This window comes from Ochlerotatus camptorhynchus, unplaced genomic scaffold (assembly GCF_037179485.1).
Source record: "Ochlerotatus camptorhynchus isolate MF236.1 unplaced genomic scaffold, CSIRO-AGI_Acam_v1.1 ptg000155l, whole genome shotgun sequence".
Lineage (NCBI taxonomy): Eukaryota > Metazoa > Arthropoda > Insecta > Diptera > Culicidae > Ochlerotatus > Ochlerotatus camptorhynchus.
Window position 1 is genome coordinate 138,888 of NW_027040645.1, and position 16,066 is coordinate 154,953.

Consider the following 16,066-nt stretch of genomic DNA (forward strand, 5'->3'; position numbering starts at 1 on the left):
TGGAACCCTCCTTCCCATAAAATCCCGCTGTATCTCAGATATAAGCAAAGCCTTGTTGAAGTACCATACATTGTACGGAGCACCTAAATTGATGGTGTCAGACAATAGAAATACGAGGACTCCTTTTTGACCTCAACGTACAACAATACTTTACGCCGTCTTATTACAGTCAAGAAAATGGAATCGTAGAACGCTTCCACTCCACCATTTTCGAGATTTACAGAACTAACAAATACAAATAATATCCATTCTTCCACGAAACTCAAACCCCGTGAAATATTTTATGCAGCAAAAGAAGACACAGATGGACCCGTGAATATGAATGCCCTTATAGAATATAGAGATAAACTTTACGATGAGAACACTTTCCAACTCTCAGAAACTCAGAAGCAACAACGTGACTACCATAATATTGGCCGAGAGCAACCTCCAACATTAAAAACCGGTGAAAACGTTTTGAATCACGTACAAGGCATTTAATCAAAAACTAAAGGCCAATTCGAGCCTGTTCAAGTAATGGCCAATCGAAACCAAACATATGTATGTATGTATGTAAGGTAGCCACCATCCTTTCAAGACTTGTCTTGTATGCAGCTCCACTTAATAGCAAGATCAATTTGAGCTACCGATCTGAATTCACAATATCGCTGTATGAAGGGCCAAAAACGGAAGGGCGGACCCGTAAGCAAAGACACTTACGTGAAATCCACGGGAATTTAAGAATCTCCTTCCAACGATACGCTCCAACAAATCGAATAACACAATTCGCAATACTTATTAAGCTTCTTGTTAAGAAGGGCGCGTCAATCACCCTGAAACTGTTGGAGTAAAACTCACACCACCACAATCGAATCGGTAGGCTAAAGAAAATGATAGTGTTTATTCCCTCCTAGACTCCGGCTGTCAATCATACCATCGTCCAGTTCCAGTTTGAATGATACCCTGATGCTCCCTCCCAACCCAGTATTTATTTATATAATGAAAATATATGCAATGGAGAAATGAAATATATCAGAACATTAAAATATGACATAATGAAAATACATTTATATGGATAATATAGTTGTACTGCAATGAAGAAGTATTTTACATATAATAAGATGCAGCTCTATACCTCCTCAGCTCATAACGGCAGATGGATGTAACACTGAAATGTATAGGATATATTAAGCAAATAAATATATCTTGCTCGAATGATACTAACAATAATGCTAAAAATTGTGATGAATAACTAACATGACGAGAAATAACCTCCTTAATAGTTATATACATATAATATTATTTAATGTTGTTACTTCATCTGCGTCATCAGCTTCATATTAATTTTGATGACTTGCTTGGGTAAACTGAAATATTAAGCTAACAGTAATAGTATATCATGCAATGTATACTTTATATAATATATGTAGTGAAATACAAAATATAAAAAAACATAAACAAGTTTTGTTATTTATAAATCATTGGTCGTTGGTAGCATCTAGTCTAAAAAGGATACCTGTATAGTAATTATATTCATATAAAGTTAAGTATTGTTGTTGCTTCCTCTACTTCATCAGCTTAATTTTAATTTCGATGAGTAATACAATACAATAAAAATACAATAAAGTGAACAATAAAAAGGTGCCTTTATTCTCTCATCCTGTAAATGCATTGTTATAAGGGGGAGAGGTAGCTCATCGATTCTTCCGATTCGCCTCCTAGCATCGTGCTATAAGGTACCAGGCGATAACCAGGGTAGTTGATCGATAGCTCGATGACGTCATTTCGTTGGCGTCTGCAATGGGAAATTTTCATAGCAGGCGTTGACGATGGGACATTGTCGAGTTGTTGAATAGCAACTATCGTCGTAACTCACCGATTACCTGTCGATCTGCCAAATTTGGAAAGACGTCTGCATTGAATTGTCTCATATAATAATATTCCGCCCACTATATCACAAGAAATTGCGAGTAGCTGAGTGGAATGGAGATAAGTTAAGCATTGGGTACAGGACCAAGTCTCCCCTGGGTGGTGCCAAAAGATGAGCGCAATAGAATCATCAAGTTGCCATAAGGCACGGAATGAGACTATTGCATGGCTGGGTAGTCAAAGTCTTCCATTCGTTAGTCATTTCAGGTGGATTAGAACAGGTTTAGGTGGGCGTTGGCCAGATTTGGATTTTTCAGATGTAATCCTGGATAGGACCCTGTCATTGAACGTCGCGTGAAAGTGGAACTTAATGAAGGCCTAAGTACTTTTTCGTAGTTTTTAGTTTTCGGAAACGCGGTCCCAGGTCCTCACATATCAAAGAGATTTATGGTAAAATCGCTTGTGTATCGTGTATTTTGCGAAACTCGTTGTTGTCGTTGACGGCAGGAATGCGAAACAGAACAACAGCGAACGGATTCGGATCAGTTGTGGAAAAATAAAGAGCACACGCGAGATTAAACGTTTATCTTATTTATTGTCGAGCACTAAAAACACCGATCAGAACGCGGTAGCGAAACTTTTGTATTCTGTTTATGTTTATTGTATTGTTCTGATTGTTCATCCTCATGCCAAGATGAATATATGTACAAAGGTGTACACAACAAACAAGGGGTGAATCCTGGGGTGAATAAAGTGGTAAACCTTGCACATTCCACACTTCTCCTCAACGCTTTGCCACTTCACTGATTCTTCTCCAATCCCAGCATCTCGAAAAAGCGCCCATGCTTCTCCGGACCCAGGGGCTTCGTCATGATGTCGGCGATCATAATGTCCGTGGGACAATATTCCAAAACGATATCACCTTTTTCGCATAGCTCCTGGATGAACTTTTCCTTCGTACTGATATGTTTGGAACGCCGGCTCGATCGCTCCGTTTTCACGAATGCCAAACACCCTTGGTTGTCCTCTTTCAACACTGTCGGATCTCCCAGCGATTCACCGAAATCAGTTAGCAGCTGTCTTAACCACACAGTTTCTTGACAGGCTTCTGACAGGGCGACATATTCTGCCTCCATGGATGAAAGGGTAACACACTGTTGACGGCGGCTAGCCCACGAGATTAAGCCACCATGATAGTAGAATACTGATCCTGACGTTGATCTTCTGCTTGCAGGATCACCCGCCCAATCTGCATCGGAATACCCGACTAAGCCTTGATCGACAGCTCCACCTAAACGCAGATAGCAATCCGACGTAGCCTTCAAATATCTCAGAACGCGTTTAGCAGCGGTCCAATCTGCTTCGCTGGGAGCCGAAAAACTTCTACCAAGAATCGCCGTGGACGCAGCAATATCCGGTCGAGCAACAACCGACAAGTACAGCAGTCCACCAACTAGACACCTATATTTGGTAGCATCTTCGAACACTGCACTGTTGTTTCCATCTTTCAAAAAACCCTGATCCATCGGCGATCTAGTAGTCTTCGCTTCATGCATACCGTTCTTCGAAATGAGCTTCTCGATGTAATTCTTCAGCCGTATCCTGTAGCAATCTTCTCCACGTAGCACTTCTATTCCCAAGAAATGAACTTCACCGAGATCCGTTAATTCGAACTCGTTACACAGACTGTGAACGATCTTCTTCACGATAGCATCCGATTTTCCAGATAACAACATATCATCCACATATACGAGCAGAAACACTTTTGTCTCACCTTCCATCTTCACAAACAAACACTGATCTGCACTAGATGCCTTGAATCCGAGCTTCGTGAGAACACTCTTCAACCTTGTGTTCCAGCATCTGGCCGATTGACGAAGGCCATAAATGCTTCGTTTTAAGCGGCACACTAACTCCTCCTGTCCTCGAGCTACGGAACCCGGTGGCTGCCGCATAAAAATTTCCTCTTCCAGCAATCCATTGAGGTAGGCTGTCTTAACGTCGAGGTGCCGAACCACCAACTTCTGGCTTGCGGTAATGGTGAGAAACATCCGCAAACTGGCTTGACGTGTCACCGGGGCAAAAACCTCATCAAAATCTATCCCGAACTGTTGGGTGAAGCCTTGTGCTACCACCCTGGCTTTGAATTTCACCACCTTGTCCTCTTCGTTACGTTTTACCTTAAAAATCCATTTGGATCCCACCACTTTACGGCCTGCAGGTAGCGGTACCAACTCCCATGTTTCGTTTCGTCGGAGGGAATCCAATTCTTCCGTCATTGCGCCACGCCACTCTGAGCTCTTCATAGCTTCTTTGTAGCTTACAGGTTCCTGCACTGCACAAGCTGCTATTCCTACGACGTAATCCTCAAGGAGGTGGGGATTCACTCCTTTGTTTCCCCTCTGCGACCGACGAACCAGGTCCGAACCTTCAGCTTCGTCATCTGATGCGTCAAAGTACTCGTCGTTGATCAAACTGGTATTCTCATCTTCCTCATTACTGGGTTCCTCCTTGAACGGCCGCAATTCTATGTCGTCTTCAACTTCCATTTGCTCCATAGAAACTGGGAACTCCACCGAGGATGTTCCGTTCCCGAGTTCCAAGAATCGGGCATCTCTGCTAACGGTGATTTTGGCAGTTTCTCGGTCAACGAATCTGTACCCCTTGTGTTCCATGGAGTACCCCACGAATGTGAGTTTACGAGCCTTTCCGTCAAGTTTGCTCCTCTTCATACCTGGCACATGTACATACGCAACGCTACCGAAAATCCTAAGGTGTCCCAGATCCGGCTTTCGTCCCCACCAGAGCTCGTAGGGAGTCTTCGGCACAGACCTAGATGGCAATCGGTTCTGGAGATACGTTGCGGTAAGAACAGCTTCGCCCCAGTATCGCTTCTCAAGACCGGAATCAAGGAGCATGCATGTTGCCATTTCCGTGATCGATCTATTTTTCCTTTCGGCAACACCGTTGGACTGGGGGGAATACGCGGTAGTATACTGCGGAGTGATACCTTCTTCCATGTAAAATTTCCGCAGTCGCTTATTATCAAATTCTCCCCCGCCATCGGAGCGCACAACCCGTGGTTTACGTCCAAAATTGTTCTCTGCCCAACGCACATAGTCGACAATGTTCTTCGTTGCTTCCGACTTGTGCTGCAGCAGGTAAGTGACTGTGAACCTGCTATAGTCGTCGATGATGTGCATCACGTATCTGTTTCCACTAGGAGTGACGGTTTTCATCGGGCCGCAAAGGTCCGTGTGGACAATATCAAGGACTTGTAACGACTTCCTTGTGGTTACTTCTGGGAATGGGGCACGGGATGCCTTCCCCTCTAGACAACATTCACACACAAGTTTTAAACTACAGTCACTCACCTGCATTCCGGTCGCAAGCTGTTCCTTACCGATGCGCTCTGCAGCCGCCCAGTCACGGTGCCCTAAACGCCGATGCCACTGATGTTGACAGTTCTCCTTGTGCTGTCCCGATGTTGCCTGCAACGATGATTCAGCAACTCTAAGGTGATACAGACCACCATGGCGGAAACCCGTCGCCACGACAGTCCCAGCTTTCACGATTCTGCAGCCTTCATTGTTGAAATGCACTTCGAAGTTCTTCAAAGTCAGCCTCTCCACAGAGATTAGGCTGGTCGACAATCCTGGCACATATTTCACATTTTCCATGTTAATCTTGATCACTTCATTGTTACCGTCAATACCGTGTATAACGCCACTACCTTCCCCAAGGATCTGAGTCTTGTTCCCATCGGCCATGGTGATCCAGCCACCAGGAAACTCATTCAGGGAGGTAAAAAACGACTTATTGACACCACTAGCACACTAGCACCACTGTCTATGATCCAAGATTGACACTTTCCACTCGAAACGATAAACGCAATTCCTCTGTTGTCACTTTGGGCAGTTTTAGCCTTCACTTTATCACTTCTCTCCTTCTTGGAGGAACTTCCTTCTTCTTTCTTCAGCAACCGGCAATTTCTTCGGAGATGCCCCGGTTTATTACAGTAATGGCAAATACGGGTCTCCTTACTTCCCGACTTGTACTCGGCGGAACGCATCGCCTTTTCGGATTTCACTGAAACACTTTCTCGCTCAAGCCGCCGGTGGTATTCGTCCGCGATTTTTGATTTCACTACATCGATCGTAACATCATCTCCGGCGCGGCTGTCAAGAGCGGTAACCAACCCATCGAACGAAGGCGGCAGACTACGCAACAACATGCAGATCTTCGTATCTGCATCAAGCACTGTACGGGCCGCGTCAAGACGGTCAAACAACTCGTCAATTTCCACTAGGTGCTGTTCGGTATCACTTCCTTCCGACATATTTGTCGAGCAAAGCTTTTTCAAAAGCGAAACGCGCACTGAACGAGATGACTTTTGATGGTAGTTCTTCAGCGCCACAAATACATCGTGAGCAAGTACACAGTTCTTCACAATGGGGAGCTGGCTGTCTTCAAGTAGCAGAATGATCGTGGCTTTTGCTTTCCGGTCATTCGTCTTCCATACCGCAGTACGAGCATTTTCCGCCGGGGAATCACTGACAACAACGTCCCACAAATCTTCCCGACACAATAAACTTTCCACTCGTATCTTCCACGTAGCCCAATTCGTTCCATTGAGCTTTGGAACCGAGAACTTCGCGTCCGTCATTTCGGTTTAATTTTTCAACTCACAATCAAAAAAGAACAACACTCGCGGCTCGAGTCCTTCTCGAACGTTCTTTCCACACATCGCACGTAGCGGTAAGCACAAAAGAATGGTGTCACACCGGACCAAAACTTTTCAACGTTTTCACTTTTCGATCCGATCCTACTGGGCCCATAACCTGACGGCAGGAATGCGAAACAGAACAACAGCGAACGGATTCGGATCAGTTGTGGAAAAATAAAGAGCACACGCGAGATTAAACGTTTATCTTATTTATTGTCGAGCACTAAAAACACCGATCAGAACGCGGTAGCGAAACTTTTGTATTCTGTTTATGTTTATTGTATTGTTCTGATTGTTCATCCTCATGCCAAGATGAATATATGTACAAAGGTGTACACAACAAACAAGGGGTGAATCCTGGGGTGAATAAAGTGGTAAACCTTGCACATTCCACAGTCGTTGGTTCCGGGTTTGAATGGATACACAAATTTGAGCAACGGTATTATGTGATATGAGGGGCTCGGTGGCCTTAGAGCAACCGTTTTTGCTTACTGAGCAGAACATCATGAGTCTAATCTCAGGCCCATCCACATTCAAGATTCGTCAATCGTTTTATTTGTTAATATGACTACATGGTAGTAACAGCAACTCGGTGATTAAAAAGGTGCTCGTCTGCCTAGTGGCAAACGTTTTTGCTTACTGAGCAGAAGACCGTGGGTTTAGTCCCAAGCTCCTTCGCGTTATATGATCGTTAGGACATCAATTCAGCTTATCGTTTACCAAAACGAACCCTGCTGCAAACCCAACCCTCTTATCCAACATCCCAGTGATTCCTCGTGGAAGTGCAGAGGTGTTCTCGGCTTGCATCGAAGCGAGTGTCATGTCAACACAATCCTTCCCATTCCTTTCTTGACCTGTGTTTGGGCGCGGCCGGCGCTGGTATTGCCTAATTTAAGATCACCAGTTTTTACACATTGAGGATGATTGCTAGTCCCAAGCATCGTCTATTGGTTCTCTGTGTAATTACAGCTGATCTGGCAGTAACAGAGTAGCAACCGTGGGCGGTCAATCAAGCTCAAGCTCAAGCTCAAGCTCATCCTGTAAATGCATTGTTATCAAGCAACATTTAGATAAATCAACGCCTTGTGCGCTCCAGAAACATTACAGGTTGTAAAACAATATAACGAAGTATGTAGTAATATTCAGGATCCACATATAAGGCGACTCATGAATCTGTATGTTCATGTGCAATTTTACTATCAACGAAATGGGATACGATATGGAAACGTTCAATATGATTTCATAGTATACAGGATCATTTGTAACATCAATTTAAAGAATAATATTAACCAGGTTTGGATCCCTAATTGTATATAAAACACACTGGAGACGTGTTGCTAAAATAGGACCTATACTGCAGAAGCATGAACTATGTAAGTGAGATAATACGATTAATTGAAAGACTGGGCCAAGTCCAAGCATAGTGTCGTCAATAAAATAATTTAATTCACCTCCTAACATTCAATAATTCAACTAAACCACTAAGGTCCTATCTGCTATGATCGATTCTCTTCATCGACTTTCATTTCAGAGAATAACTCAACTGAAAAAAAAAATATTCCCTTTTGTATTCGACGATCTGGATGCTAGATGAAAACCTCCTTTATCATACTATGTGAACAAAACGCAAAATCTGATTGTTTAGCTGTGGTTATCAAAAGAGAAAGTTGATTAAGAGAATCGATCAAAGTAGATAGGACCTTTTCATTTGTCCTATAAACATTTGTTGAAGACCAAGTCAAATATGTGTGTATACAATTTTCGGCCAAATGTCGATTCGGCCAAACGTAAATTCTACCAAATATTCATTCGGCCAAACGTCCATTCGGTCAAACGTCCATTCGGCCGAACAACTTTATTCCAATCGTCCATATGCCAAACGTCCTAGCTCCGTTCAAAAATATGATCAATTCATGAGATTTTGAGATAGCTATTGACTATATTGCATAAACCGCAGTGTCAAAGTGATTTATATTGTTAAAAATATATGAGTATTCGTAATTGACGTGAGGTGTTCCATTTGTACATGCATAGAATACGTGCCTTGTAATTGCTGAACCCGATGGCAATGTAGGTAGACGAACGTTTGTTGTTCTGGGATTAATAATTACTGTACCATCCACGAAAGGTGCATATCCGGGTAGAAATCTGAAACATATAAAACGTTGATCATTTTTTGTCTTTTTTGTAATTATTTTATTGAGAGGTTAGACCGGTTACAATATACATGTTAAAAAAAGTTCTTGATTTTTTTTTCTTGTTGACATTGTTTAAGGGTCTTAGTTTCATAAGAACATAAATACAGATACCTTCATCGATACACACAAAAATCGTTCATGATTGCTGAACACAAAAAGATAACTGACTTTGCCTGATATATGTCATTCACGGGAACAAATCCGTTTCCATTTTCATGAATAAAAAATCATGAAATAAAAAACTTGCCATGTAATAATGACAATGATTCATGATTTCATGATGGAAATTAATTATTTTATAATGCAACGGAGTCCACCACCTTTTTTATCTGCTGGATTTATAAATTGTGAATTTACAAAAGAGTTTGGTGCTCAGATCTATTGTTGACATAGGCGTAGCCAGAGGGGGGCAGGGTGGGGGGGGGACTTCTTCTTCTTCTTATTCGCATTTCAAGCTTATAGCTTAGCGCATATTAGCTTATTGCGTGCTCTCAACTTAGTGTTCTAAATGCACTTCCACAGTTATTAATTGAGAGCATTCGATGCCAATTCCAATGCATGAATTTGTATATTGTGTGGCAAGCACAATGATACTCTATGTCCAGGGAAGTCGAAGAAATTTCCAACCCGAAAGATTCCCTCGACCGGACCAGGAATCGAACCCGCCCCCTCCGGCTTAGTAATACCGTGCCTTTACTGACTAGGCTATGAGGCCCCGCGACTGCTCCCCCTAAATTCAGCAACACAAATGATTTCGGGAAATTTGCGTTCGGTGAAATGGCATTCGGCCAAATTTTCCATAGGAATTTTTTTTCGCCCCTTCCTAGCTCGAAACCTGGCTACGCCCTTGATTGTTAATACATTTTTTCATATATTTTGTTCCTCAGGGTTTTGTGATGATCTTGCCCAGAAGGGGCTTAAAATCACCCTAATAAATAATTAAAACAAGAATGATCTTCAGAACAGAGAATCGATTTTAAGTTAATTTTGCAAATTTCGCCAGATCACTCTCATGGCAGGATTGCGTGTTCTTTGATATCTTTCTTTGATTCCTATGGACGTTTTTCGATTTCGACTATAGAATTTAAAGATTCAAGAGCATAATTAACATCATCTTTGGTTTGGAATATGAGGATCGAAGATTATTCTATAAATGTTTGATATTGTTCCCAATCAACTCTATGGAAATTAGTTCATGAGATATTTCAAAAATTACTGGAAGGTGATCAGAACCGATAACGAGTTGGCCACAAAGTTGACACGAATCAGTTAAGCCTAAATTAATAGTTGACGTTAGTTAATTTCCATTTAACTCCACTACCACTATCTTAATACGCGTGTTTCGTCTACAATGTGCAGACTTCTTCAGTGTCTTGTACTTATACTCGACTACAAGACCCTTATGCAGTCTGCACATTGTAGATGAAATATGCGTATTAAGATAGTGGTAGTGGAATTAAATGGAAATTACTAATCTTTCTTTTTTTTCTTTATATTTGATGATTAACCTGCAGACTATTACACTATTCAACATCCAAACAGCCCAACATGTATTCAAGGATCAAGGATAAGCAATTAAGGTAGTAGAATTAAATGGAAATTACTAATCCTTCTCTTTCTTTATACTAATACCAACAATCAATACGAAACTAACGATTTTAAATTGGCTCACCACTTTAGTAGCCTATTGGTCCCAAGCAAACGATTAACGTACCCTATTCTAGTTGAAATTCTATTACTACACTATGTTTGTTTTGATTCGCTATGAAAGTTTGACAGATAACATCAGGGGTGTGTGGATTCATGCAGAACATGCAGGGGTGAGTGAAATAGCTTGGGACTGCTTGGGACCGTTGTTCTGGTACTGAGTGAGCCAAAAATAATAATGATTTTCTTCGGGACCCAGTGGTCTTAGAGTTACCTCTATGCTAATACTCTTACACTGTATACTCTTATTCTATTATTGAAGAATTTAAGAAGGTCACCCTAGAGAGAATTCTTTTGCTGACCTATGCATTGTAGTAGCAGCTGATGCTGTTTGATGTTGCATACTGATGTTATTTGATGTGTCTTATGACCCGTTTTGGTATTCATTTAAATTTGAGCCGCATCCACGATTATATCCGGAACCTTCCACAGAGTGTCCAAAGCAATAGCCTACAGTAGACTGTAATAGATCCTTGTTTTTGAAAAATATAATTTATCGCGCACGGGAGAGATCCCTATACGTTGTGTTGTTTATCTTTCAATTTTTTATCCCGATCGAGACGGATAGTAATGAAACGCACCGATTGCTTCGCCGTCCTGCCATGGTGGAGGCCAGCCCAGTGACAGGCGCCTAGGCAACATGTTATACCGTGACAGCGGGCCCAGCACAGCAAAATGAACGTTTTAAGCCCGGGACATGCTGCCTACTGTCAAACGCTGCTGTTGGTATAGGCCTTGCCACTGGCCTGGTGGAGGCATACGAAACACTAATTTATTGTTGCTTTGTTGTGTATATTTTAGTGGTACAGTGGGTAGGGTAGTTGCACATATAGATGACATTGCAAAAAAACATACATAAATAACATACATGCTGCTTAACAATCCGAAAAAATGCATATGTTTGCCTTCCTTTAATTTATTTTTCAGCAAATATCTCTGCTTGGAATACTATTTGTCATTCACCCATTGCTACAGAACAGTTGATTCCGGGGCCTGTTATTCCTGGCCCTACCCTATTATCCTGTATCCTGTGCAAAACACCAAGGATGTGCTATTCATGTAAATCATGCATCACTTTTGGATTCCACTTACAAAAACGAGTTCATAGATACATGGTAGTATCATAGAGGTAACCGAAGAATCGTGCTCAACTTTTTGGCTCCGCTCTGGTACTATCTTCGGTCCCAAGCTAATCGATACACCCCTCGACACATAGAAAAATCCAAGAACCCCTCATTTTATCTGTCAAACTTTCATAGCGAATCAAAACAAACATAGTGTAGTACTAGACTTTCGACTAGAATGGGGTACGTTAAACGATTTGCTTGGGACCAATAGGCTAGTCAAATAGTGAGCCAATTTAAAATCGTTAGTTTCCACCGGTTGGTAGTATGGTAGTATGTTGTTGAAAAATCAATGTTTATCATAAAGTAAAGAAGAGGAACTATGTATTTGGAAGAAATTAAAATGCATTAACATAAATTCAGAGAGGAATAAAGGGTAAAGTCTCTTTAAACAAAAAAAAAGCATCAATATCTGGTTAAAATGTTTTATTTGGCCCAAAATTTTGATCTGTTGCAATATTACACTTTGAGTCATGCCAATAATATATTTGTTGTCTGATCAGTTGTACTTTTGACCTTTTTTGAAAATCGAAAAACAAGTTGACCATCGTGGCTAAAGCAATAGCAGTCGAATATAGAAGATTGTGAGGCAAGATGGTATTTCGTGTGTTCCTGAGGTGTTTTTGTTGATATTTTTGTGTGTGGTATTGTTAGTGTTTTGCATTGTTATTAATCATCCCCTATTCTAGGAATATTTTCGTAAAGCAGTTTGATACCCATGGACCAAGGTTGCCGTCTTGTCCTATATAGAAATCTTGCCTCACTTTCCCCTTGTTGAACACTCCATGGTTCGTGGCTCGGAAACCACCTCTAAAAACAGCACGCAAGGGCGCGCAAGTATAATGTTACTGCTCACCGTACTTTCTACTCCCGTTTCATTCTTTTTCCGAAATATCCTTTCCAGTATCCTTGACAAACGTATCCTCCTTAATCCTTGGTGTCCTTTTTCCTCGTCCTTTTAGTCTTCCAAAAATATGTACGAAATACTGTCGGAAAACTATCACGCTTTATTAATTTACAAAAGCTGGCTTTATTGTGCACACGCGGCGGATCGGTGTATAAAAAATGTTTATTGCCGCGAGATCAGTTGGCTACTAACTGGGGATTCTGTTATCCACATCTACCTAAACCTAACTTCATGTTGTATTCCTGTGTACGTGTTATCAATTTTATCAGTGTCTATTAGTGTTAGCGTATCTGTACGAAAACTGTATGGGTGTATTGTGTATAACATTTTTAAATTTCAATTTGTGTTAGCAGTAATTCAATTTTATGCTTAAATCTAAGTTAACAGGAAAAACCCCTAATGGTTTAAAATTTCCTTCACGGTGAGGTATGGTAGATAATTTTTCAAATGCATCTATTTTTATTTATTTTTTATTCGCTTTTTATGATGAGGGACACGTGGTGCATAAAATATGTTTTTTTTTCAAATATGTTTCACTCCTTTTTCGCATGGATAAATTTCAACTTTTTAAGATCGAATAATAAAAGCATTTTAAACTTTCTCTCCCATACCTTAGTTTTCAAAAAATCATCATTTCGATAGCTCTTATAATAGCCAAGAGGGGTCACTTTTGAACGCAAATTCCTTTTTCGTAAGGGACAATCTTAAAATTCTTACTGGAACATATAGAGAGGAGTGAACACAATAGAAATGGTCTCCTTTTTCAATCACGCACGCAATCACGCACGAATCCGTACAAAAACAATTTCTATTATACGCTCTTCGTAAATTAGGTTGGACATCATTTCCTCTTCCATCATATGAAGCACACTGCATGCTTATAAACATACAAACATTAAAAGAGCGTCGTGAATATGCAATGGTTTTATTTGTAAACGGTATCGTTTCGCAACGCATTGACTCCACAGAACTTTTATCAAAATTAAATTTCCATGCACCTACTCGGCAACTCCGAAATCGAAATTTATTTGCCATAAAACATCATCGCACAAATTATGCAAAATATGGGCCATTAAACCGCATGATGGCCTCTTACAATCAATACTGCGAAACCATTGACTTTACAATGTCTCGGCATAAACTAAAACAATATTTTTACTCCATAAGGCACTATAACTCATAAAAAATAGGAAAGCTGACACTGCTTAATTTTTATTTAAGAAAAAATTGACGAAATAAATAAATAAATTTAAGAAAACAAAACTGTATTCTAATATGTACTAGTCTACGTTGGTTGACGAAATAAATATATAAATAAATAAATAGGACTTATATGAAACAGCTTTGTTGAATAAAGTTGCCGGAAACAGATTAACACTCCCAACACGGTGGGTAAAAAACTTTACGCCGACTACGAAGCCTCCGAAAAACGTGTAACGGCAAAAAAATAATTGGGTTCGTGACATAAAAATGTACCTGTATGGCCATGGGACCGACCTCCGGAAGATCCGGAACATCCATAAAACTGCACAATCCATTAAACTGATCCTAGAGCTCCGCGTTTTTTTTAACATTAGGATCTGTGATATAAGAACGAATTTGGTTCATGGACCCAGATGGCCATCGGACCGTACAGCGGAAGATCCGGAACATCTGTAAAAGTAGTAAATCCACGATCCTGATCCTAAAACTCCGCGTTTTTATTAATAAACATTACGAACTGTGATGATAGAAGCAATTTGGGGTTGTGACATAAACATGAACCTGGATATCCATAGGACCGTCCTCCGGAAGATCCGGAACATCCGTAAAAGTGGTCAATCCATGAAACTGATCCTATGGCTCCGCAGTTTTTGAAAAACACTAAGAACTGAGATGATAGAATGAATTTGGGATCGTGACATAAACATGGACCTTGATGGCCATGAGACCGTCCTCCGGAAGATCCGATACATCCGTGAAAGTGGAAAATTCACGAAACTGATCCTAGAACTCCGTGGTTTTCTTGAAAACGTTAGGAACTGTGATATTAGAATGAATTTGGGATCATAAACATGAACCCAGATGACCATCGGAACGCCCTCTGGAAGATCCAAAAAATCCGTAAAAGTGGTTTTCAATCTTTTTGCAATCAAAATCATCCCAACCCTAGGAATTCTAAAGGTACCACAATTTTTGAAAATCATTAAGAAATGGCTAAGTTATAACATTGCAAACTTGCCGTTACACGTTTTTCGGAGGCATCGTATTCGGAGTGTTAAATAAATAAAGATATTATTTTAGTATTTTATTATCAAGAATTAAGAGGAATACGTTAGTGAAACTTTAATATTTGATGCTATGAATAAACACAAACTTTAATTTGATCAGTTATATACTTTTCGGTCTCGCTATATTTAACTTTGTATAACATGTTTTTACCTTGGATTTGAAGGAGTTATTCTAAGTAGTTCGGAGACTGATTTAGTCCTTAAGCACGGAGCTAAGTCGTCGGATAGTAAATCAAGTTTGCATGTGGTTTGATTGGCAACCATTTGTTTTATTGCTAATGGATCCCTTTGGATAGCCCAAGGTGATAGAGCGGAACCGCTTAATAGAATTACCCGTCGAATTAAATCTGCAAGTAGTAAAAACAAACATAATAACGATATTTATTAAAAGTATATACATGCTGTGTACTGACCACTAGCTACAGGGGATACAACTAAAATGTTGGCTAATGCAGCACCTGTCCCATGACCCATCAATGTAATTCGCGATGGATCGCCATGGAATGCTGAGAGATTTTCCCGCAGCCAATGTAGTGCAGCTACCAAATCCATCAATCCAAAATTTCCTTGGGCACTACTCTTTGCTCCTGTTTTCATAAAACCTGAAATGAAATCGGAAATCCATTGAATTTTTTTAGCCCCCTCTATTTTGTTTGTGCACCACATTGCAATCAAGCGGAAAACTGTGCACACTTAGATTTTTTTACATAGTCAGTATTTTTACTGGTTTTTTGAATTACTGAAAAACTCGGGTAAAAACTTCAAATGATCGTTATTCGTAAAGATTCGATAAAATCGACAAATTGTATTTTTCAATTTTCGTAACACATTTTCGCATCTTTGTATTTTTCACAGATTTTTTAAATTTTACCGAACAATTCCGCAATTCAAAAACTCGGAAAAATTACTGACTGGATAAGTGTGTGTATCTAGAGCGACGGATGATGAAATGATTCTTGCTGGTGCTATTATATAGACATTAGTCGAAATCGATTTGTATCATTGCATTGGTTGCACATGATGTGATTATGTTGGCACTTGTCATTGTTATCGTGAGTCTTTGCAAACATTGGATATTAGTTTATTATTTTCGATTGAATTTATTCTAAACAACATTTCTAGATAAACATTTTAAAAGGTCCTATCTGCATTGATTGATTCTCTTCATCGACTTTCTCTTTCGTCAATAACTCAGCTGCAAAACCTTTTCCTGTTGTATTTGACGTTTTGGGCGCTAGATATGAACCTTCTTTATCAAGCTATGTGGTAGAATTAGCACGAAATCT

General features: G+C 40.2%; 1 protein-coding gene across 7 annotated transcripts in view; it reads right to left on the minus strand.

Moving 5' to 3' along the window:
- The window catches only part of LOC135701305 (uncharacterized), a 118,225-nt gene that overhangs the window by 18,315 nt on the left and 83,844 nt on the right, over positions 1–16,066 (minus strand). For all 7 annotated transcript variants that reach the window (XM_065222051.1, XM_065222052.1, XM_065222048.1 and 4 more), the window contains 3 exons: positions 15,194–15,382; positions 14,932–15,127; positions 8,618–8,722 (listed from right to left, as the gene is read on the minus strand). In XM_065222051.1, coding sequence (XP_065078123.1) covers positions 8,618–8,722; positions 14,932–15,127; positions 15,194–15,382 — 490 coding nt within the window. The remainder of the gene's footprint in view (positions 1–8,617; positions 8,723–14,931; positions 15,128–15,193; positions 15,383–16,066) is intronic.